The sequence below is a fragment of the Syngnathoides biaculeatus genome, chromosome 6, assembly GCF_019802595.1.
Source record: "Syngnathoides biaculeatus isolate LvHL_M chromosome 6, ASM1980259v1, whole genome shotgun sequence".
Taxonomy (NCBI): Eukaryota; Metazoa; Chordata; class Actinopteri; order Syngnathiformes; family Syngnathidae; genus Syngnathoides; species Syngnathoides biaculeatus.
This window is the reverse complement of record NC_084645.1, coordinates 5,029,132-5,055,106: the sequence shown is the minus strand read 5'-3', so window position 1 is coordinate 5,055,106 and position 25,975 is coordinate 5,029,132. Positions and strand designations below refer to the sequence as shown.

Below are 25,975 nucleotides of genomic sequence, written 5' to 3'. Positions count from 1 at the left end.
AGGTTCAGCATCTCTTCTCCATGAGCCTCCCGGTTTATCAAGGTCCTCACAATATCTCTAAGGGAGAGCCACAAAACCCATCAGTGGAAACTATTTTCGCCTTTTTTTTCTCACCTCAGGAAAAATTGTCCTTAGTTATGAATAAAAATTCAGGATACGAAAGGAAAAAGCAGGCACTGGATATGCAGCCCCCAAATTCCACCGAATGTAAAGATCCTGTATCTACCAGTGGCTATTGCTGTAGCATCTTCCTGGTATCCCATCGGCTCGGAGGCACCTCAATCTTTACCCATCATGTACATCCTGTATCTTTGTTTGTGTGGCGCAATAGAGCTGCTCTCACATTGGCTATCGCCATAGCATCTTTCTGGCATCCCATTGGCTAGGGGAGATGCCAATCACCACATATGATGCTTTTCATTTCCCTTGGACACTCGACTGTCACCAAATCACACTAGCGCTGTCACACGCTGTCACACACAAGCACACGTTGGTAAAGGACGTTTTTGTGAGTTTTTCATTTGTTTTTGTAAGTTTATTCATCTTTATTCACTTTGGGCTCCAAGAAACTACAGTGGAATTAAGTTGTGTGCGTGAGTACATTTGTATCTTTGTTTTCTCTCAGCTGTCAAAGGTTTGCCTCCTACTCCCACCCTCACAATGTTTTTTGCTTGTCACTCACCCTTCTCTTCGCATAGTTGCCCACTGCCAAAGGTAAATGAACACCATTTTTATTCTTTACATTATTACTAAGTACTCAGTACTTTGAATGGCGGGGTGTTTAAAATAGGTTAGAGTATTTACATGTAATATGTGCTTCTACTTACGAAAAATTCACATTATGAAACGACTTCCGAAACGAATTAATGTCCTAAGTAGTGGTACCACTGTATACATTATTCACCATAGAGCGCTACTGATGGTTACATAAACCACGTGTTGACATTTTTTTTTCCTCTGTTATGTGTGAAGGCATTTTTTTCTCTTGTTTGATTGCACGTTAAACTCTCAAGTCTTAACCCATATTGTTTGTATTTAGAAAATCGCCAGAAGTTGGTGTATTGGACTTTTTTTTTAAATGAATAGTTTTCTTCATATTTATCGCAGAACAATCACACCGTGGGTGTGAAAAGTATTCAGACCTTATATTTTTCACTCTATGAATACCCTATAAAGTAATTATTTCTTGAGCCTTCCCTTTCTAAAAGTAAAAGGCATTCATCAGGGATTTTCCCTCAGGTAGGGTCACCTAGGATAAACAGCTCTTATGTAATGGAGCAGGGCTTATGTAAAAACATCGTTGGATGTCATTTTCCCTCTCCCGGATCCTATATAGCTGGGCTCACCTTGACGTATGGAGCATTTGCATGTGACGTCATAAGACCACGTGGATTTGTTTATGCAGACATATTGGTAGACATGCTTCTGCAGAAGAATTCAGACATGTTCGCGAAGGTTTTGATTGCTTTTGTGCGCTTGCTTTTCTTTTTCTTAATTTTTTTACATAATGGAGAGCAGAAATGAATGCCGTGGTGAATTTTCTTTGTCTGACAACACCAGACATCTGGATCAACAGTCAAAGGCCTGTTATGTGGACAAAATCAACTCCCTAGGGAGTGATCCATACAGGCCACAGATAGTTTTCTTCTGTTATGAATGCTCCCAATTTTCCAAACATCGGTTATTCGGACAGAAGGCTGCCAACCCTACCGTCTTATGGCAGCAACCCACATCTATTTTCTTTGTGGTCCGCAGGAAATCGATGAAAAGACTTTTTTGTTGTTTTATCCACGCAAGTGGGAACCATTATTGTATTACACTCTGAAAACAGATAATTTTAAAAACTTCTTCACTTTGATAAGACAACAAGTGTTTGCTTTCCAAAGCTTGCCTACCAATATGGCGTCGTAAACAAAAGTCACATGGTTTTGTGGTTTTGCAAAACCTCCATAGTAGAACATCCTCTTCAGTAGGTCGGACCGTCTTCCACTCGAGTGTACCATAAATCGGGCTTCTTCTATTCCTTTCGGCTTGTCCTGTTAGGGGTCAGCACATTGTATCATCTTTTTCCATCTAGGCCGATCTCATCCATCTTACGCTCCAACCAACACCAACTGCCCTCATGTCTTCCCTCACAACAGACAAGAAGAGGCTCAGAGCTGATCCCTGATCCAGTCCCAACTCCACCTTAAATTCTTCTGTCACACCTACGGTACACTCACCACTGTTCAGTTGCCCTCATACATGTGCTGTACTATTCTAACATCACCTACCACATCAGACTAACACATGCAGTTCTACAGTTCCTCTCTTGGTACTCCGTCACAGGTTTTTATTCCACCAAGAAACAATGTAGCTCCTTCTGACCGTCTCCACTCGCATCCTCAGGGCAAATAAGGCATCTGTGGTACTCTTTCCATACACGAAACCATATTGTTGCTCGCAGATTCATACTTCTGTCCTCTGTCTTGCCTCCACTCATCCTCGATGCACTGCTTGACGCAACCCTTTGCATTTATCCGGGCTTGGTACCGGCCTACAGATTGCACTGGCTTGTGCCTTCATATGGCTGCATTATTCTATGAAACACTGATCAAAGGGTCTGAATACGAATGGCTGTGTGGTATTTCCCGTAATTTACGGACTATAGTGCGCAACTGATTCCAAGCATCACCCCATTTTTAAAGGAAAAAACATTTTGTACATACATAAAGTGTACCTGTCTATAAGCCAGATGTGCCCACATTGAAACATGAGATATTTACAAAAAAAGATGTTATACAGAAAGAGTTTTCAAAGTTTGATATTATGCCTTGGATTTTTTTTCCAAACAGTGCCTGTGGCCCGGCAGTAACACAGCAGCAATACGGTCGCAACACAGCACTAACAGGGCTGGTAAAAAAAAAAAAAAACAAAAAAAAAACATACCAGTAAAAGTCACTGAGACACAGCAGAAACACAGCAGCAACACGGCAGCACAGCACTAACAGGGCTGGTTAAAAAAAAACATTGGGGTAAAAGTCACTGAGAGCCGTCTTCATCTTCCTCCTGTGCACTGAAACCATTGAAGTCTTCCTCCTCACTGTCGGATTGGAATAGCGTCAGATATTCTTCACCACACATTCTCTCAGTCTCTCTTTCTTTGTCGCTGTCAGCGTCATTCTCATCCTGAGGCAAATTCACTCCTGAGCTTGTGCTGTCTTCTGTCACGCAGCAGACCAGCTTTTCAAAACCCATTGGTAATGGTAGATTTTTTCACACTGCTCCACGCTGTCAGGTTCACCTGGCAGACTTATGCAAAAGTTGCTCTTCACATGCGGCCAGTTTTGCTAAAGGATTTCTTGCCGCTGGTCATCCAAGCCCCCCATTCAACTCGGAAGGCCACTTTAAATGCAAGATTCACACTCATGTCAAGTGGCTGCAAATACCTTGTTGTCCCCCCAGGAATTACAGCTGGAATGGAGTTTGTCCTCTTGGTGGCTGGTTTCACTTGATCTGTAATATGGGCGCTCAAGCTGTCCAAAACGAGTAATGTTTTTTTTCTAAAAATCCTCCCGGTCCACCATTCCTTCATTAGGCTCTCTAACATCCACCCTTTCATGTTAACTTTCACGACGATGTCTTTTGGGAGGTTTTCTTTTGGCATCGTAATCTGCTTAAAAATTACCATTGGTGAAAACTTCAGTCCAGATGTAGTGCAGGCCAACACACGGCTGAAATGCGTCCTCTCATGGCCTTTTGTTTTCAGTGTGACAGATGGCTCACCTTTCTTGTTGATGGTCCTGGTGAGGAGCAAGTCAAACGTCAGAGGTAACTCATCAATATTTATGATGTTGTCTGGTCCAATGGAATTCTCTGCTATCTTTGTTTGAATGAGTTTGTGAAAATGTGCGAGTGGTTCCTTATAGTCCGAAGGGAGTTGCTGACACAAAGTTGTCCGTGTCCTGATGGACAGACCTTTTCACTTCATAAATCTAAGAAACGAAGACGGTCCTCCTTTGAAATCCTGAATTTTCTTTTCGGTAGCGATTGTTTTTGCTTTCTCTGATCTCCACAGTGAAAAACACCTTGCCCATCTGCTCTCTGTGTGTTCACCTAGTCTTCAAGAATGTTTTCCAATTCGGGCCAACTGCTTTTATTACCTCTGAAAGCTTTTTTCATCTTTTTACATTGATCCAGTTCTTACCGCTGCTGTTTCCAGTGTCTCACCATCGATTTATTTATGCCAAGTGCAAGTGCAGCAACTCTGTTTCCTTCTTTATCGGCCAGCTTGATTGCTTTTAACTTGAAAGCTGATTCATATACTTTCTTGCATTTTCCATGATGAGTGTCTGTTCATGCTAATTTTACTCATGCACAAAGCCCAAAGTTACATTAAACTTGCGTCTTCCACAACACATATATTCCACTTGTCTCACTCTTACCTTTTTTGCTCGAGCGCCCCTGGCGGCCATTAGAAAAATCCATAAATTAGCCGCATCATTGCATAAGCTGTAAGGTTGAAAGAGTGTAAAAAGGTCGCTGCTTATAGTTTGAAAATTTTCCGTTTTTTAATAATCTGCAAACATTTAAATTGTCTTTTTCTGTCAATATGGCGTGATGTGTGTACATTGAGAGGAAAAATTAACTTAAATGAGTTTAGAAAATCACTACAATAAAAATGTGTTGTATCTCTACAGACATGCAGGAATCCAGCAGGTCAGGACTCATGTTCCTCTTCCTGTGGGGAATTAGATTGTGTTAATACACAGGGTGACCTCATTTGTAGAGGGGAAGATTGTGATGGTGTGATTTCAAAGGTTCATTCAAGTTTGCAGAAAGCTTTTGACTCTGAACATGAAATATTAAATGCCATGGACGAAGTGGATCAATTTGCCAACATGGTAAAACCTTAATCTTTGTGGAGTTGGATTATTTTTCAAACTCAGTCTAACAGAAAGTGTTTGTTTAGGTTTCAGAGGCAAAACAAAAGGCGAATCAAGCAAAAATGAGCGCTTACAATGTTTTTATGAAGACTAACAGGACCAAACAGAATTTTGATCAGAGCAATGAGGAGCTCAAGACCCTTATCCGAGAGATTCATGGATTCCTCACAGGTAACTTGTGCTTTTTTGGTTTGTATTCTGTCACTCATAGTGTAAAATCCACAGATTGTAAAATAATCACCAAACCTCAGAGTATTGCAATGTGGGTAGAAATGATTGTGGTTTGTACACAATTTTTGTGACATGTAAGAAAAATTCAAGAACTTGCATAATTTTGTTGAAACTAGCATTGCTAACATTATCTGAGCTGCATATCCATACAAGAGTCATGGGAGTGCTGGAGCTTATCCCAGCTATCTTCGGACACAGCCTGAACTGGTTGACAGGCAATCGCAGGTTATTGAAAATATATAAGTAAAATTTATTTGAAATATGCCAGTTACATTTAGGGGTTCATTGGAAAAAGACATAGTTGAATTAACATGACCATTATTTGACCAGTGGTCTTTTGTATCACTGATTCTAGATATGAACATGAAAATCTGTTTATTGTTTGAAAACTTTGGGACTATTTCAGAAAAATATTAGGGTTAGAGTAGGTAAACAAACCATTTGATGCCCAACTTGTTAATTCACTGCAAAGTATCAGGTAAAAAAAAATCCCATGTCCAACTTGGTAATGCACTACAAAGTATCGAGTAAAAAAATTAGTTTGGCCAAATATAGATGTATAATGTGCAAATGTGTAACATTGACAAAAAATAAAACGTGGAAAATAATGGACCTGGATACCAACAAGTATAAGTGAAAGAAGTCAGTGGATATCAGAACTGAATAGGGCTGGTAAATTTTTCAATATTACTTTTCTGATGGAGGCACAGTGGAACAGCTGTAAAAGCATTCACAGTTCTGAGGACCCGGGTTCTATCCCAGCCCCGCCTGTGTGGAGTTTGCATGTTCTCTCCATGCCTGCGTGGGTTTTCTCCGGGCACTCTGGTTTCCTCCCACATCCGAAAAACATGCATTCATTGGACACTCTAAATTGCCCCAAGGTGTGATTGTGGGTGTGACTGTTGTCTGTCTCCATGTGGCCTGTGATTGGCTGGCAACCAGTTTAGGGAATACCCTGCCTCCTGCCCATTGATAGCTGCGATAGTCTCCAGGACTTCTGCGCCCCTTGTGAGGACAAGCGGCTAAGAAAATGGATGGATGGATGGATGGATGGATGGATGGATGGATGGATGGATGGATGGATGGATGCATGGATGGATGGATGGATGGATGGATGGATGGATAGTTTCCTTACTTATGATACCCTTCACAGTTTAGACCATCAACTTAAAGCTTGAACATTGACCTGTTCCATCACTTACCTTTTTTAACTTCCAATTGAATCATTTGACCAACTATGTTGATCCAATTGTTTGTACACAATGAACACAATGTATCTACAGAAGGCAGTGTTAGTAAATGAAACACAGCCATTTAGACTTGTGGATAATTTTGTCACCGGCGGTCTTTGGCAGTGCCCATGTCATGTTCGTGTACATTGCCGCAACTGTCGTGGATAAAGTAAAGTGACTGTAAATAGGAGTCCAGCTTGCCAGAACGCAAATTTATGTGCGTGCGATCGACATACCTGCCACACCTGATTCAAGATGGATGATAGGCTAATGTCTTTTTTATTGAAAGCCGTCATGCGATCTATCAAAACGGCCTTGCGATCGACTGGTCCATCGCAATCGACACATTGAGCACCCTGGTCTACAGTATATAATACTAATACTGATTGGGCTAGCAGCATATGAGGGTCTGTCCCAACAACAGCACAAGTCAGAAAATAGTAGGTTTGCTGATCAATAATTCAATTACTTAATTGCAAGAGTGAAAAAAACTCTTGGACAAACACAGTTTTAATTTCCATTGATCGGGAGCGCCGATGCATCGGAAGGAGCTGTGAAAGAGCTGGTGGCCAAGATGTGGAGGGTCCGAAAGGATCCTGCCCACTCTAGTCCTAGTTCAAGTGGCATGCAAGTCTTCAAAGGTGGGTAGGGTAATGCCGACAATCCATTGAGTGGTTTTGATTGTCCGTTACAGTCAGACTTTGTCCTTTTTTGTGGCAGCCCCAAACCAGACTGTGATGGAGCTACACAATAGTGATTTGATGACCAGAATCAGAAACAGCTTTATTGGTCAAGTGTGTAAAACACACACAATGAATTTTTCCCCGGCAGTCGGTGCTGCCCTGGTTCGACATACAGAACAACAAAGAACAAAAGAAATTTCTATTTATAGGAAGTATTCCTTATTAGAGTCATGCAAGATGTAATATCTGAAATGTTCTTCATTTAGAACAGGTAAGAGATAAGTATGCCGACCTCTCACATTGTGTCAAGCTTGCACAGAGTCCCTTTACCTGTTCATGGTTCCCGTTACAGTGCAATGACAATTGTGCAAAGGCAGCAGTTTAAATCATGCAATAGTCTACAAAATATATTACTAATACTAATATTGATTGGACCAGCAGGATGTGAGTAAGTATTGTAAATAGTAAATTTGTTGATCAAGAATTTAATGACTTAATTGTCAGAGGGAAAAAACTGTTTGAATGCCCGTTAGTTTTGACTTGCATTGATCTGGAGCACTTTCCAGACGGAATGAGCTGGAAGAGCTAGTGGCCAGGATGTGGAGGATCCAAAAGGATCCTGCCTGCTTTGGACCTAGTTCACGTTGCATGTAAGTCCTCAATAGTGGGTAGAGTGGTGCCGATAATCTGTTCAGCTGTTTTGATTGTCCGTTACAGTCAGAGTTTGTCCTTTTTTATGGCGGCCCCAAACATGACTGTGATGGAGGTACACAATGCTGATTGGATCACCGCTGTGTCGAACTGTTTCAACAGCTCATGTGACAGGCCGTGCTTCCTCAGAAGCCGCAAGAAGTACATCCTTTGCTGGGCTTTTTGAGGATGGAGTTGATGTCCCACTTCAGGTCCTTTGAGACTGTAATTCCCAAGAACTTGAAGGTCTCGACAGTTGACACAAGGCAGTTGGACAGCGTCAGGGGAAGCTGTGGTGAGGGATACCTAATGAAGTCCACAATCATCTCTACAGTCTTTAGAGTGATCAACGCCAGGTTGCGTTGACCACAGCAAAGCTCCAGTCTCGCCACTTCCTGTCGATATGCAGACTCGTCGCCGTCTTTGATGAGCCCAATGACCGTGGGGTCATCTGCAAACTTCAGGAGTTTGACAGTCGGCTGCCACGAGGTGTTGATCGAGAAGAGCAGAGGGGAGAGGACACAACCTTGGTGTGCCCTGGTGCAGATAGTGTGCGGAGATGAGGTGGTGTCCCCCAGCCTCATCTGCTTCAGACGTGATTTTTCCGTTAATAGGCGGAATTCCGTCTTTTTAAATTGCATTGATAAAAAAAACCATATTTTTGTTTTTCTACAATATTCCGACCGTAACCCGTGCCACAATTCACACTTGTCCATTTTCCAATCCGACTTTTGCAAGCAAGGCGGAAAATATGATATGCGTCTTTTGATTGGTCGAATGTGGAACAAGCAGGTAATGGGCCCATTTGTAAGTGAACAGAATGGTGGTGCTCAAGAGGAAAGACCATTCGCAAGTGAAAGAAATTGATAGAAATGTCAAAAATGAGTTTCGATGGGATTGGATAGAACGAGAAATCGTCGATACCATTAGAAAGAAGGAAGTTACCACTATGTTAAGCATTGTGCACGTGGTGTCAGGATACTATTGACTATGGATCAAGAGGTTTCAAGGCATTGGAAATTCACGCGAAACGACAAAAAACATCAACAACTGAAAGCAAGGAAAACGAACTTTTCCATTGCGGGTACATTCACATGTTAACCCAATGCCAACAAAACTTTTGGACTTCATCCCTTATTGACTTCCACTACTCCCGGAATTGAGAGGCAAGATCCACCCAAACAACCAACCCCAGTGGCAGACAGGGTCATCAATTACGAGGTGACAGTTACTTTTAAAATGACTTGTAAAAATGTTTGTATTATTTACTGAAAACAAAATATGATGTTAATAATTGTCAAATTCATTTACAAAAACAAAAAATATTTTTTTTTTCATGGATATGATATGGATATGAAAGCACACTTGCATGCCATGATGCAAATCTGAATTCAATTTAGTTTCACTTCCAGTAGATTGCTTAGTTGAATTTGTATTTGAAGTTGTATTTTTTGGGGGTAGAGGTATGCACCTAAATAATGAAAAAACATATTGTGTACATTTTGAAAACAGAATAGCATTTATTTGTAGATGTATTAAATATATATTCATTCATAATACAATTTATAAAACTTGCACGTTAAAATTGGTGATCATCCTTTGATTATTTTTTGATCATGCTTGCAGCCCCCAGACCCCTGACTATTTTTCAGTCTTTTTTCATTCAGTCAAATAACATGACTGCTCAGTCATGTGCTGTAAATTCAATTGTGAACTGAACATGCTCACCCAGCTTAATGATCCTTTTGGATAATCAGGTATGTTTACCATGTGTTTACTCTTATCATGGTGATAGGTTAGAGTTTCTGTTTAAAATACTTGAAATTTTGATTCAAATGCTGCTGTTTGTGTTGATTTTATGATGGCAAAATGCTGAAAACCCTGTAGCTTCCCCCCCCCTCCCCCAAACCCCCAAATCCCCAAACATACCTTGCACCCCTCCACCAAGGCTCCGCCCTGGACAATTCAGAAAACTTGCTCGTTAAAATTGGTGATCATCCTTTGATCATGCTTGGAGTCCCCCAGATCCTCGGCTATTGTATCCTGCCCATCAAGAAGTTTTAGATCCACTAGCAAATGGCAGATGAGACACTGAGCTGGAGAAGCTTGAAGGAGAAGAGTTAAGTGAGGATGGTGTTAAACGCGTAGCTGAAGTCCACGAACTAGATCCTCGCTTAGGTTCCCTCGCTGTCCAGATGTTGAAAGATGAAGTGCAGACCCATGTTGATGACATCATCCGCAGACCTGTTTGCTCGATAGGCAAATTGCAGTGGGTCCAGCTGGGGGCCTGTGACGCTCTTGAGGTGGTCCAGCACAAGGCGTTCAAAGAACTTCATGACTACAGATGTCAAGGCAACAGGCCTGTAATCATTAAAACCTGAGACTGGTGCATTTTTTTGTGGACCGTTATAATGGTGTAGCATTTGAAGCAGGTTGGTACTTCACATAGTTGGAGAGACCCTTAAAGATCTTTGTGAAGACCACTGTGTAGAACTGTCTCAGCATCTTTTGTGACAGGATGTGCTTCCTCAGAATCCTCAAAATGTCCATCTTTTGCTGGGCTTTTCCGAGGATGGAGTTGATCTTCGTCTCCCACTTCAGGTCCTGTGAGACTAATTCCCAAGAACTTCAAGGTCTTGATGAGTGACATAAGACAGTTGGACAGCATGAGGGGTATCTGTGGTGAAGAATGCCTCTTGAAGTCAACAATCATTTCCACAGTCTTTAGAGTATTCAACGCCAGGTTGTGTTGGCCCCATGAAAGCTCCAATGTCACCACATGTCGATACGCTAACTCATCGCCGTCTTTGATAGCAGTTAATTACTTAATTAGTTAGTAGTCAATTACAAATTGATAGCAGATGGCAGGTGAGACACTGAGCTGGAGAAGCTTGGAGGAAAAGAGTTCAGGGATGATGGTGTTAAACGCGCAGCTGAAGTCCATGAACTAGATTCTCACATAGGTTCCCTCGCTGTCCAGATGTTCAAGGATGAAGTGCAGACCCATGTTGATGGCATCAACCGCAGACTTATTTGCTCGATAGGCAAACTTTAGTGGGTCCAGTTGGAGACCTGTGACACTCTTAAGGTGGTCCAGCACAAGGCTTTCAAAGAATTTCATGACCACAGATGTTAAGGCAACAGGTCTGTCGTCATTAAAACCTGAGACTGCTGCTTTTTGGGGTACCGGTATGATGGTGGAGGGTTTGAAGCAGGTTGGTACTTCACACAGTTCTAGAGACCTGTTGAAGATCTTTGTGAAGACAGAAGCAAGTTTGAGAGAGGATGGGGACACAAGGTCTGGGCCTGGCGCTTTGTTCATCTTTAGCTGTTTGAAGAGCTGCTTCACGTTGCGTTCATGGATGTTAAATGTGGAGTTGGAGATGCTGAAGTAGACGGTGGTGTGACTTAGTGGGTGTGTGGTGTGAAAGTGTCTTTTACAAATCTCCAGTAAAAGCATTCAGGTCGTTGGCTAGCCCACTGTTATTATCTACTGGGCTCATCGTTGCTTGAAATTATTGAGCGAATGTAATCCATGTCAAACTTTTGCTGCATGATCCCTCTTTGCAATATAAATTTTCAGCTGGTTTCTCGTGTGATTGTAGAGGGACCTATCCCAACTATGATATGAGACATCTTTAGCTTGGCGGAGTTGTCTGTGTCTGGCTGTAAACTACAGTTTTTTGTAAAACACAAAGGCAGGTCTCCGTGAAGCACAGGGCGGCCGAACATCCAAAGTCTTCGTAGGTCTCGACCAGAAGTTGAAGTTCATCCATTTTGTTGGCTAGGGAACAAAAAATGGACAGAAGCACCAGTCTGTGTCCCTTCCTGTAGAGTTGAACCTATGTATCGGATCATGAGCCTCTGCACCATCAACGCTACGTAGAGAGCACCAATGAGTACCTCTGGGAAAAGATTCAGTGAATCGGCAAGAGTTGTTGACAAAAAAAAGAGTCTGGAGAAGATTCGGATATTATATTATGGATAATGATATAAATTTGTATCTATATGTGGATACCTGATTACCAATGATACTGCTGTGTGTTAAGATTTGATGCCTTTTAATGTATTTTTCCGTTAATAATTGTCACATTTCAGCACATTTGGAATGACCCATATAAGTGCTTTGGAAAACCAATCAAACTAAATATTTCAATCTGTAAATGTGTTCATTTTTTAGAGGAGGGAGCAGACTTGGAGAGTATTCAAAAAGTTGCTGATGAGGTGCTGGCCATGCAGATGCCAACCACACGAGAACAGCTTCAGAACTTCACTGATGAAATTCGGGAGAAGGTGGGGGAATTGGGCAATGTGGAGACTATCCTGCAGCAGAGCACTGACAATATTGAGAGAGCTACAATTCTCCTTGAGCAGGCCCGCCAAGTTAGGTGTGTTACCTGTTGTGTCCTGTGTTAATTGATATACTCTGATGGAGCAGGTATTTTAGTAACTGACACATAGTCAATATTTTACACTAACAATCACAAAACACACTCCATCATTCCGACTGAACGATTATGGGTTTTCAGGTTTTCCACTTTTTTCTGGCAGATAATGCACTTTCAATTTGAGTCACAATTTTCTGAAAATCAAGAAAACCACAATATTGAGGAAATGAAAGATCAAAGCACATAACATATTTATCATTTAATATGGTGGCAAATGCAGCCCTATGGGGGCTCAAGAGAGTGCAAGCTGAAGGCTAGTCCGAAGCCCGGATAAATGCAGAGAGTTGCATCAGGATGGGCATCTGGCTTAAAACTTTGCCAAACCAATAAAGTGCTCATGTAAAGAATCCCAGACTGGATCGGTCGTGGACCGGGCTAGCAACGTCCGACCCAGGCACCGTTAATGTGCAGGACGTTGGTGGAAATTCAGCTAGTAAAGGTAGACGTTTTGGGGCAGGGATTGAATTATTTTAACATAGAGTGGATGGGAACATAAATGGAAAGGGGGTTATTTTAAAGGAAGAGCTGGCTAAGAATGAAGGTGAAGGTGAAAAGAGTATCAGATCGAGTGATGAGGCTCAAACTTGAAATTGAGGGTATTGTGTAAAATGTGATTCACGGCTATGCCCCAGGTAGGATGTGACCTAGAGTTAAAATTCTGGAACTAGTTCTGAGCATCCCAGACACAGAGAGAGTTGTGATTGGTCCATATTGTAATGGACAAGTTGGTGAAAAAAAACGGGGCAATGGAAAAGTGATCGGTGAGTACGGCATCCAGGAAATGAACATTTAGGGACAGACAGTGGTGAACTTTGCAAAAAGTATGGAAATGGAAGTATAGTGGTGCCACGACTTACAAAATTAATCCATTCCAGAAGTCGTTTCGAAATGTGAAACTTTCACAAGTAGAAACGCATTTTACATGTAAGTAACCTAATCCATTCCAAGCGCCCCAGTCTCCCCAACCCAGCCCAACCACCAAAATTAAGCATGCAAAGTGTACATAATGTAAAGAAAAATACAAAATTATGTTCATTTATTTTAAAAATAAGCATTCAAATTGTACATGATGTAAAGAACCTTACCTTTGGTGTGAAATGTGTGGCGAGAAAAAAGGCAATATGGCATTGTCATTGGCAGAGGTACGCACACAACTTAATTCCACTAAAATTAAATTACAGTATAAATTCAAAACAAACATTGTTACCTTTCAATGTTTCCTGAAGTACCAAAACAAAGATGTTTGCCTTTGATGGCTTTTAATAATCTTGCGGAAACTTGTGAGGCAAACGTCATCGAAGTGAGCGATTACCCGACGAGTCAACACATTTTCCAAATTAACACAAGATCCTCATGGTGAACCAACTCATCGATGTCCGCGCTTCTCCATCGAAAGATCCCCATCATTAACCAAGTCGCCGATTGTTCTCCTTAGCCTTTCCCAGTGAAACAGTTTCCTCAACTTCAGGTTCAACCTCCACATTAAACATCTCAAGTCAAGCAGCAGCGGCATGAGGCCACATGACAGCAGCATGATGGCACTGGCCATCAATTTCTTGGGGGCTATGGTGAAAAAAGATGAATAACTCTTTGAAGAAGTTGTCGAGCGTGCATGAGCGTATGACAATAGATTAAGTGAGTGACAAACATACAGGAAGTGTGTCACGGGTAAAGATTGACGTTGCTCCGAGCCAATGGAGGGATGTGATGCCAGGAAGATGCTACGTGCTAGCCAATAGATCGAGCTGCTCTACTGTGACACACAAACCAAGAGACAGGATGTGCATCATGGCTAAAGATTGACATCTCTCTTAGCCAATGGGATGACAGGAAGATGCTATGGCGATAGCCAATGGGAGAGCAGTTCTATCGCGGTGCTTTCAAACCAAGATACAGTACAGGGTGTTTACATTGGGTTCAATCCAGCGCTATTTTTTCCCTATTCATATCCAGGATTTATTTCGTAACTAGCGAAATATATTTTCCGGGGAGACTTTTCATAACCCGAATCTTTCATCCAGAGAGACTTTCGTAAGTAGAGGTACCACTGGAACATAGGGTGACCTACAAGAGTGAAAGAATGCAGGTGTATTACATTTTGTGGAGGCGATTTAATCTGAAAGGCGTTACTGACTGTAAGGTACTTGTATGGGACGGTGTAGGTCGACAGCATGCGATGGTGGTGTGTAGGATGACTCTAGTGGTGGAGAGGAAGTTTAAGAAGACTAAGGTAGAGCAGAGAAGCATATGGTGGAAGCTGAGAAAGGAAGAATGTTGGACGGCCTTTCGGAAATAGTTGAGACATGCTCTCGACAGACAGGAGGAGCTCCCGGAAGACTGCACTACTACAGCCAAGGTGATCGGAGAGACAGGCAGGAGAGTATTTTGTGTCTTCTGGTCGGAAATGTGAAATGGAGACTTGGTGGTGGAACCCCAAAATACAGGAAGTCAAACGGGGAAAGAGGTTAGTGAAGAAGTGGGACAGTGAGAGGACTGAGGAAAGGAGAAATGAATACATTGAGATGCGACGTAGGGCAAAGGTAGCGGTGGCAAAGGCTAAACAAGAGACATATGACAACATGTACACCAGGTTGGACATGAAAGAAGGAGAAAAGGATCTCTACAGGTTGGCCAAACAGAGGGATGGAGATGGGAAGGATGTACAACAGGTAAGGGTGATTAAGGATAGAGATGGAAATGTGTTGACTGGTCCCAATAGTGTCCTAAATAGATGGAATGAATACTTTGAGAAGTTGATGAAAAAAAGAAGAAGAAAATGACTGGGAAGGAAGAGTAGAAGAGGCAAGTGTGATGGACCAGGAAGTGGCAATGACTTATCAGGGAGAAGTTAGAAAGGCACCTAAAGAGGATGAAAAATGGAAAGGCAGTTGGTCCTCATTACATACCTGTGGAGGAATGGAAGCAATTTGGAGAGGTGGCTGTGGAGTTTTTGACCAACTTATTCAACAGAATACTAGAGGGCAAGAAGATCCCTGAAGAATGGAGGACGTGTGCTAGTTCCCATTTAAGAACAAAGGGAATTTGCAGAGCTGTGGGAACTATAGGGGAATAAAGTTAATGAGCCACACAATGAAGTTATGCGAAAGAGTACTGTAGACAAGACTCAGGACACAAGTAAGTATCTGCAAGCAACAGTATGATTTTATGCCAAGAAAGAGTACCACAAATGCATTATTTGTCTTGAGGATGCTAGTGGAAAAGTACAGAGAAGGTTAGGTCAGAAGGAGTTACATTGTGTCTTTGTGGATTGAGAGAACACCAATGACAGAAGACCGAGAGAGGGAATGTGGTCCTGCATGTGTTAGTCTGGTGTGGCAAAGAAAAGGATATGTATGAGGGCAGCCGAAAAGTGGTAAGTTGTGCCCTATGTGTGACAGAAGAATTTTAGGTGGAGGTGGGTCTCCCTTCCTGTTTGCTGTGATAATGGATAGGATCATGTTAGACCGGAATCACCTTGGACAATGATGTTCGCAGATGACGTTGTGACGTGCAGTGAAAGCAGGGAGCAGGTGGAGGTACAGTTAGAAAGATGTAGGCATGCACTGGAAAGGAGAGGAATGAAGTTGAGCCAAAGTAAAAAATAATATATGTGCGTGAATGAGAGGGGTGGAGGTGGAAGAGTGAGGCTCCAGGGAGAAGAGATAGCGAGGGTGGATGACTTCAAAAACTTGCAGTCAATGGTGAGTGTGATAAAGAAGTGAAGAAACAAGTCCAAACAGGTTGGTGAGAACAGTTGGTGATAGGTGTCTGGTGTGTTATGTGACAGAAGAGTCTCTGTTTGGATGAAGGGCAAAGTTTATAAAACAGTGATGAGGCCAGCTGTGATGCAAGGATTAGAGATGGTGGCACTGAAGAAAACTTAGGAAGCAGAGCTTCAGGTGGAAGAAAAGAAGATGTATAGGTTCTCTCGGGGAGTGAGCAGGTTGGATATGATTAGAAATTAGTTTATTTGAAGGACAGGCAAAGTTAGATGTTTTGGAGACAAGGTTTGAGAGAGAAGACTTTAATGGTTTGGATCTGTCCAGAGGCGAGAGAGTGAGTACATTGGTAGAAGGGTGCTGAGAATGGAGCTGCCAGGCAAAAGAGTGAGAGGAACACCAAAGGAGGAAGTTGATGAATCTTGTGATGGACGACATGAGGACAGTTAGTGTTTGAGAGGAAGATGCAGGAGATAGGCTTTCATAGAAAATCCCATAACACCTAACAAGACAAGCCGAAAGGAAAAGAAGATAGATATGATAAATAATGTTATCAATATTAATTATTCAAACTATATATTTTTCAGGGTTTAAAAGAAAAACAAGAGAACAATTACTGACTAAAGTGACAATATACACACACCACAAATCACAGTAATCTCTTGCTATGTCGCTGTTCACTTTATGAAGTTCATTGCATCTTAGAATTCTGTTTTTTTCTAAAGGTCAGTGGAATCCCATTACACACCTGTACATCTCAGATGGGCAGTTTTATCGGTTCACATACAGTATTTGAGTACAAGTATTTGAACACCCTGCTATATTGCATGTTCTCCCACTTAGAAATCATGGCGGTGTCTGAAATTTTCATTGTAGGTGCATGTCCACTGTGAGAGAGACAATCTAAAAAGAAAAATCCAGAAATCCCAATGTATGATTTTTTTTTAACAATTTATTTGTGTGATACAGCTGCAAATAAGTATTTGAACACCTGAGAAAAACAATGTTAAAATTTGGTACAGTAGCCTTTTTGCAAACAAAAGGCCAAATGTTTCCTGTAGGTGTTCACCAGGTTTGCACACACTGCAGGAGGGATTTTGGCCCACTCTTCCACACAGATCTTCTCTAGAATAAACACGTTTCGGGCTGTCACTGAGAAACACGTAGTTTCAGCTAACTCCAAAGATTTTTGATTGGGTTTAGGTCTGGAGACTGGCGAGGCCACACCAGAACCTTGATATCCTTCTAACGGAGCTACTGCTTGGTTTTACTGGCTGTGTGCTTTGGGTCATTGTCATGTTGAAAGACCCAGCCACGAACCATCTTCAATACTCTGACTGAGGAGAGAGGTTGTTCCCCAAAATCTCACAATACATGGCTGCAGTCATCCTCCCTTTAATACAGTGCAGATGTCGTGTCCCATGTCCAGAAAAACACCCCCAATGCCTAATGCTACCACCCCTATGCTTTACAGTAGGGATGTTGTTCTTGGGATGGAACTAATCATTCGTCTTCTTTCAAACACAGTGAGTAGAATTATGACCAAAAAAAAGTTCCATTTTGGTTTCATCTGACCACAAAATATTCCATGACTCCTCTGTATCATCTAAATGGTCACTGGTAAACTTAAGACGGGCCTTGACATGTGCTGGTTTAAGCAGGGGAACCTTCTGTCCCATGCATGATTTCAAACCATGATGTTAGTGTATTACCAACTGTCACCTTGGAAACGGTGGTCCCAGCTCTTTTCAGGTCATTGACCAAGTCCTGTCGTGTAATCCTGGGCTGATTCTTCACCTTTCCTCAGAATCATTGCCCCACGAGGTGATATCTTGCATGGGGCTCCACTGCGTCTGAGAGTGACTGTCATGTTTAGCTTCTTCCATTTTCTAATGATTGCTCCAACAGTGGACCTCTTTTCACCAAGCTGCCTGACAATTTCTCTGTAGCTCTTGCCAGCTGTGTGGAGTTGTACAATTTTGTATCTGGTGTCTTTGGACAGCTCTTTAGTCTTGACTATGTTACAAGTTTGAGTCTTACTGATTGTATGGAGTGGACAGGTATCCAGGTCCAGCTAACGACCTCACACAGGTGTATCTGATTGAGGATAATACATGGACTGGAGGTGGACTTTTAAAGGCGGACTAACAGGTCTTTTAGGGTCAGAATTTTAGCTCATAGACAGGTGTTCAAATACTTATTTGCAGCTCTATCACACAAATAAATCATTAAAAAAAAACATACATTGTGATCTCTGGATGTTTCTATTTAGATTATCTCTCTCACAGTGGACATGCACCTACAATGAAATTATCAGACCCCTCCATGATTTCTAAGTGGGAGAACTTGGAATATAGCAGGGTGTTCAAATACTTATTTTCTTCACTGTATGTTTTTAATGTAAAAGTCGTAACTCACATGTCAATTGGGCGCCTTTTCTTGACATATTCTAACAGAAAAAGACATCTTCCAGTGTAATCTTAAATCATACATCTGGTAAGTCATCAAATTGCTTGAAGATACAAGAACATGATCATGTTTAACACACAAGCCAGAGTTAAAGCTTTCTGAAATAAATTCACAAGCTAATGTACACACTGATATTTTTATTGGTTTGTATGAAACCTTACAAATGTATATAACCTGTATTAATGTACGAGATAAATGTTTGCTTCTTTGCAGATTTCAAAAACAGTGAGGCTTGGTGATTCAACCCCCTAATTATGCTTATAGTTCCAAGCCATTCTAAACCTAGAAAACAATACATCGTTCAGCCCGACCCTCCAGATAAATCCTCACTGGTCGTCATCCTGTAACATTAACCTGCATCCAACACTGCAGTTGCTCATTTCTTTTTGCTTGAAATGTTAATGTTTTCATGTATGTACAGTATGTCTCTCTTAAAAATAGCAGTTCTTCAACCAGGCTAGCTGCCAAGTCTTGGACGGAGAAATTTGGTGTATTGGCAGTATTAGTTTAAATTAGGCTGATTAGACATCACTATCAGGCCAAAATCTGAATGGATCATTTAGAGACACATTTTCAAAAAGAGGTACCTCATTAATAAAGCTACTTCGTAACTATAATTCCACACTTAATGAGTGGCGAAGCACAATACAGACTGAAATGTTTGTATACGTGCAATAAAAAGTCAGTTTCTCATATTGAAGTTTAAGATTTCCTGATATTTCCCGTTCCCCTGTTGAAATTGTCAAGACTGTAATAATGAAATTAACTCCCTGTATTCAACAGCCAGGAGGCAGCTGATGCGAAGGACTCTTCAGAGATAGTCAAAGAAGCTCTGGAAGAAGCTCAGAGAGCTCAGACAGCTGCCAGCAGTGCAATCCAGCAGGCCACAGATGATATCAAAAACACCAACAAGCTACTGCTCTCAGTCAGTCCTCTGTGCTTAAATATTTAAAGTAGAAGTAAAGGCAAGAATTTTTAGGGCAAGAATATGTTGTCTATGCCCCCACTACTTTAAACACAGTATTTTGATTATTATAGTGTTTGTGGAATAAGAATTAAAAGGATGAATTCATACATTTTCTCTATTCTAGGGGGGCTTCTTTGTTGCTTCTGCTGTCAACTGAAATTGGCTTTACACAATGATGTAGAATAAAAACTAGACTGCGCACTCTGCATCCATTATGTCTGCCGCCATGTTCAATAGGCTTTGCCTTCCAGTCCGGGCAAAAACCATGGGAAACATACACTGTTTTGGAAAACGATGCGATAAATAAATATTTGGGATGTTTTGGCTCCCTAGAGACATGAATATAATCTAAACATGTCAACCAAAACGCCCCACAACATCCACAGCCTTTAGGAACTCCGGGCGAATCTCATCCACCCCGGGGCCCTTCCATCAAGGAGCTTTTTAACCACCTCGGTGACCTCAACCCCAGAGATAGAAGAGCCCACCTCAGAGCACACAGACTCAGTTTCCTCATGGGAAGGAGTGTTGGTGGAATTGAGGAGGTCTTCGAAGTACTCTCCCCATCGACTCACAACATCCCGAGTTGAGGTGAGCAGTGCCCCATCCCCACCATACACAGTGTTGACGGTGCACTGGTTCTCCCTTCTGAGACCCCGGATGGTGGACCAGAAAATCCTCAAAGCCGTCTTGAAGTCATTATCCATAGCCTCACTGAACGCCTCCCACACCCGGATTTTTCCCTCAGTGACCACCGAAGCTGCATTCCGCTTGGCCAGCCAATACCTACCTATCAGCTGCCTTGCGAGTCCCACAGGCCAAAAATTCCCGATAGGACTCCTTCTTCAGCTGAACAGCATCCCTCACAGTTACCCGATAGGACTACTTCTTCAACTTAACAGCATCCCTCACTGTTTGTGTCCACCAATGTGTTCAGGGGTTGTCGCCATGACAGGCACCAACTACATTACGGTCGAAGCTCCAGTAAGCCGTCTCAGCAATGGAGGCGTGGAGCATCGTCCACTCGGACTCAATGTCCCCCGCCTCCTCTGGGATGTGAGCAAAACTCTTTCAGAGGTGAGAGTTGAAATTCCTTCTGACAGGACAATCTGCCAGCTGTTCCCAGCAGACCCTCACAATACATTCAGGCCTGCCACGTCGGACCGGTATCTTCCCCCACCATCGGAGCCAACTCACCACCAGGTGGTAATCAGTTGACAGCTCCGCCCCTCTCTTCACCCGAGTGTCCAAGACATGCGGTTGCAAGTCCGATGACATGATCACAAAGTCGATCATCAAACTGTGACCTAGGGTATCCTGGTGCCCTGCCTTTGGCCACCGCCCAGCTCACATCGCACCCAACCCCTATGGTGCCTCTCACTGATGATGAGATACCCTTTCGGGGTGTGCCCGGCCGAGCCCCATGGGTGCAGGCCCAGCCACCAGGTGCTAGCCTTCGGGCCCCACCTCAAGGCCTGGCTCCAGAGGGAGGCCCTAGTGACCCGGTCCAACCAAAATCCAATTTTTGTACTCGTCATAGGGGTTTTGGAGTCTTACTTTGTCTGGTCCCTTACCAAGGACCTTTTTGCCATGGGTGACCCTATGAGGGGCATGAAGCCCCAGACAACTTAGATCCTAGGATCATTGGGTGTGTACTAGTTCCCATTTTTAAGAACAAAGGTGATGTTCATAGCTGTGGGAATTATTGAGGAATAAAGTTGATAAGCCACACAATGAAGTTATGGGAAAGAGTAGTGGAGGCTAGACTCAGGACAGAAGTAAGTATCTGCGAGCAACAGTATGGTTTCATGCCTAGAAAGAGGACCACAGATGCATTATTTACCTTGAAGATGCTAGCAGAAAAGTACTGAGAAGGTCAGCAGGAGCTACAGTGTATCTTTGTGGATCTAGAGAAAGCCTATGACAGAGTACCAGAGAAATATGTTAGAATAGTACAGGACATGTATGATGGCAGCAGAACAGTGGTGAGATGTGACAGAAGAATTTAAGGTTGGAGGTGGGACTGCATCAGGGATCAGCTTTGAGCCCCTTCCTGTTTGCAGTGGTAATGGATAGGCTGACAGACAAGGTTAGACTGGAATCCCCTTGGACCATGATGTTTGCGGATGATATTGTGATATGCAGTGAAATCAGGGAGAAGGTGGAGGAACAATTAGAAAGATGGAGACATGCACTGGAAAGGAGAGGAATGGAGATTAGCTGTAGTAAAACAGAATATATGTGCGTGAATGAGAGGTGCGAAGGGGGAGGAGTAAAGCTCCAGGGTGAAGAGATAACAAGGGTGGATAACTTCAAATACTAGGGGTCAACATTACAGAGCAATGGAGAGTGTGGTAAGGAAGTGAAGAAACGGGTCCAAGCGGGTGGAACAGTTGGCGGAAGTTGTTTGGTGTTCTATGTGATAGAAGAGTATCTGCTAGGATGAAGGGCAAAGTTTATAAAACAGTGGTGAGGCCGGCCATGATGTAGGGATTAGAGACTGTGGCACTGAAGAAACAACAGGAAGCAGAACTGGAGGAAGCAGAAATGAAGATGTTGAGATTCTCGCTCGGAGTAAGCAGGTTGGATAGCATTAGAAATTAGCTGACTAGAGGGACAGTCAAAGTTGGATGTTTTGGAGACAAGGTTCAAGAGAGCAGACTTCGATGGTTTGGACACGTTCAGAGGCAAGAAAGTGAGTATATTGGTAGAAGAGTGCTGAGGATGGAGCTGCCTGGCAAAAGAGCGAGAGGAAGACCAAAGAGAAGGTTGATGGATGTGAACGAAGACATGAGGGCAGTTGGGGTTAGAGAGGTAGATGCACGAGATAAAATGGAAAAAGATGACACGCTGTGGCGACCCCTAACGGGAAAAGCTGAAAGGAAAAGAAGAAGATTGGGACACACAAACCCCTTCACTACTATAAGGGCACAGCTCGAGGAGGGGCCACAATATACCTGTATACAAAATTTAAAAAAATATATAATAATATATATCGTAGAGGAATTCCACAAATGTTTGAAAAAGCCTGTATATATTACCAGTGAAACAATCAAGAACTGAGTTACTGTGTTAATAATACTTAACAGACATTATTAAAGCTCAAGTGAAAATGCATGCTTTGACTAACTCACATTCTATACAACCATTAGGGGTTCCCACAGCGTGTCATCTTTTCCCATCTAAGCCTATCTCGTGCATCCTCCTCTCTAACATCCATCCGCCTTTTCTCTGGTCTTCCTCTCGCTTTTTTGCCTGACTTTGCCTTTTTACTTACTCACATTGATATACAATATTGTGCAAATTAATGAATGGCTCCTTAAAAGTTCCTACCTTGTGCTTCCAAGAAAAAAAAAAAATGACATTGCAGTCTTCTTGCGCAGCTTCAAATGCCTGTGCTTGGAGAGATAGAAGTCCTCTTCTCTGAAGTTTTCAGAACAAACAACATCATATCTTGATGGCACTCATTTCTTCTTCATCACTGCATGAATATGGTTGATGGCATGCACCCATAATTGCCTACAATTCTTATCTGATGGTATTCTGGAGTACCGTATTTTTCTGGGTTATATATCGCAGATTTTTTCATTGGTCAGCTGATGGTGCAGAATTTACAACAACTCAGAAGGACTGAATAAAACGCCATTGAAGAGAAACTCATATTCTGCAGATTATTTTCAATAACATTGTTATGATGTTGCTAAGCAATGATGACAAAAGTCTTCTTCTTCTTCTTTTCCTTTCGGCTTGTCCCGTTAGGGGTCGCCACAGCGTGTCATCTTTTGCCATCTTAGCCTATCTCCTGCATCTTCCTCTCTAACCCCAACTGCCCTCATGTCTTCCCTCACCACATCCATAAACCTTCTCTTTGGTCTTCCTCTCGCTCTTTTGCCTGGGAGCTCCATCCTCAGTATCCTTCTACCAATATACTCACTCTCTCGCCTCTGAACATGTCCAAACCATCGAAGTCTGCTCTCTCGAATCTTGTCTCCAAAACATCCAGCTTTGGCTGTCCCTCGAATGAGCTCATTTCTAATCCTATCCAACCTGGTCACTCCGAGCGAGAACCTCAACATCTTCATTTCTGCCACCTCCAGTTCAGCTTCCTGTTGTTTCTTCAGTGCCACCGTCTCTAATCCGTACATCATGGCCGGCCTCACCACTGTTTTGTAAACTTTGCCCTTCATCCTAGCAGAGACTCTTCTGTCACATAACACACCAGACACCTTTCGCCAGCTGTTCCAACCTGCTTGGACCCGTTTCTTCACTTCCTGACCACACTCTCCATTGCTCTGTATTGTTGACCCCAAGTATTTGAAGTCATCCACCCTCGCTATCTCTTCTCCCTGTAGCCTCACTCTTCCCCCTCTACTTTTCTCATTCACGCACATATATTCTGTTTTACTTCTGCTAATCTTCATTCCTCTCCTTTCCAGTGCATGTCTCCATCTTTCCAATTGTTCCTCTGCATGCTCCCTGCTTTCACTGCATATGACAATATCATCTGCGAACATCATGGTCCAAGGGGATTCCAGTCTAACCTCATCTGTCAGCCTATCCATTACCACTGCAAACAGGAAGGGGCTCAGAGCTGATCCCTGATGCAGTCCCACCTCCACCTTAAATTCCTCTGTCACCTAAGGCACACCTCACCATTGTTCTGCTGCCATCATACATGTCCTGTACTATTTTAACATACTTCTCTGCCACACCAGACTTACGCATGCAGTACCACAGTTCCTCTCTTGGTACTCTGTCATAGGCTTTCTCTAGATCCACAAAGACACAATGTAGCTCCTTCTGACCTTCTCTGTACTTTTCCACGAGCATCCTCAAGGCAAATAATGCATCTGTGGTACTCTTTCTAGGCATGAAACCATACTGTTGCTCGCAGATACTTACTTCTGTCCTGAGTCTAGCCTCCACTACTCTTTCCCATAAATTCATTGTGTGGCTCATCAACTTTATTCCTCTATAGTTCCCACAGCTCTGAACATCCCCTTTGTTCTTAAAAATGGGAACTAGAACACTTTTCCTCCATTCTTCACGCATCTTTTCTCCCGCGACTATTCTGTTGAATAAGTTAGTCAAAAACTCCACAGCCATCTCTCGAAATTGCTTCCATACCTCCACCGGTATGTCATCAGGACCAACTGCCTTTCAATTTTTCATCATTTGTAATGCCTTTCTGACTTCCCCCTTAGTAATCATTGCCACTTCCTGGTCCTTCACTCTTGCCTCTTCAACTCTTCCTTCTCTGTCATTTTCTTCATTCATCAACTTCTCAAAGTATTCTTTCCATCTATTTAGCACACTACCGGCACCAGTCAACACATTTCCATCTCTATCCTTAATCACCCTAACCTTCTGCACATCCTTCCCATCTCTATCCCTCTGTCTGGCCAACCTGTAGAGATCCTCTTCTCCTTCTTTCGTGTCCAACCTGGTGTACATGTCTTCATATGCCTCTTGTTTAGCCTTTGCCACCTCTACCTTTGCCCTACGTCGCATCTCGATGTACTCCTTTCGCCTCTCCCCAGTCCTCTCAGTATCCCACTTCTTCTTCGCTAATCTCTTTCCTTGTATGACTCCCTGTATTTTGGGGTTCCACCACCAAGTCTCCTTCTCCCCTTTCCTACCAGATGACACACCACGTACTCTCCTGCCTGTCTCTCTGATCACCTTGGCTGTCGTCGTCCAGTCTTCCGGGAGCTTCGGTTGTCCATCGAGAGCCTGTCTCACCTCTTTCCGGAAGGCCGCACAACATTCTTCCTTTCTCAGCTTCCACCACATGGTTCTCTGCTCTACCTTTGTCTTCTTAATCTTCCTACCCACCACCAGAATCATCCTACATACTACCATCCTATGCTGTCGAGCTACACTCTCCCCTACCACTACTTTACAGTCAGTAACCTCCTTCAGATTACATCGTCTGCACAAAATATAATCTACCTGCGTGGTTCTACCTCCGCTCTTGTAGGTTACTATATGCTCCTCCCTCTTCTGGAAATAAGTGTTCACTACAGCCATCTCCATCCTTTTTGCAAAGTCCACCACCATCTGCCCTTCAAAGTTCCTTTCCTGGATGCCGTACTTACCCATCACTTCTTCATCGCCCCTGTTTCCTTTACCAATATGTCCATTACAATCTGCACCAATCACAACTCTCTCGCTGTCTGGGATGCTCAGAACTACTTCATCTAGTTCCTTCCAGAATTTCTCTTTCAACTCTAGGTCACATCCTACCTGTGGTGCATAGCCGCTAACCACATTGTACATAACACCCTCAATTTCAAATTTTAGTCTCATCACTCGATCTGATACTCTTTTCACCTCCAAGACATTCTTAGCCAGCTCTTCCTTTAAAATAACCCCTACTCCATTTCTCTTCCCATCTACTCCGTGGTAGAATAATTTAAACCCTGCTCCCAAACTTCTAGCCTTACTACCTTTCCACCTGCTCTCTTGGATGCACAGAATATCAACCTTTCTCCTAATCATCATGTCAACCAACTCCTGAGCTTTTCCTGTCATAGTCCCAACATTCAAAGTCCCTACACTCAGTTGTAGGCTCTGTGCATTCCTCTTTTTCTTCTGACGCTGGATCCGGT

General features: G+C 42.8%; 1 protein-coding gene across 4 annotated transcripts in view; it reads left to right on the top strand.

The window, feature by feature from the left end:
- The window catches only part of lamb1a (laminin, beta 1a), a 104,504-nt gene that overhangs the window by 64,894 nt on the left and 13,635 nt on the right, over positions 1-25,975 (top strand). For 2 of the 4 annotated variants that reach the window (XM_061823597.1, XM_061823596.1), the window contains exons 27-30: positions 4,680-4,883; positions 4,952-5,096; positions 11,942-12,149; positions 19,181-19,322. In XM_061823597.1, coding sequence (XP_061679581.1) covers positions 4,680-4,883; positions 4,952-5,096; positions 11,942-12,149; positions 19,181-19,322 — 699 coding nt within the window. The remainder of the gene's footprint in view (positions 1-4,679; positions 4,884-4,951; positions 5,097-11,941; positions 12,150-19,180; positions 19,323-25,975) is intronic. The other 2 variants (XR_009795512.1, XM_061823598.1) reach the window with 2 other exon arrangements.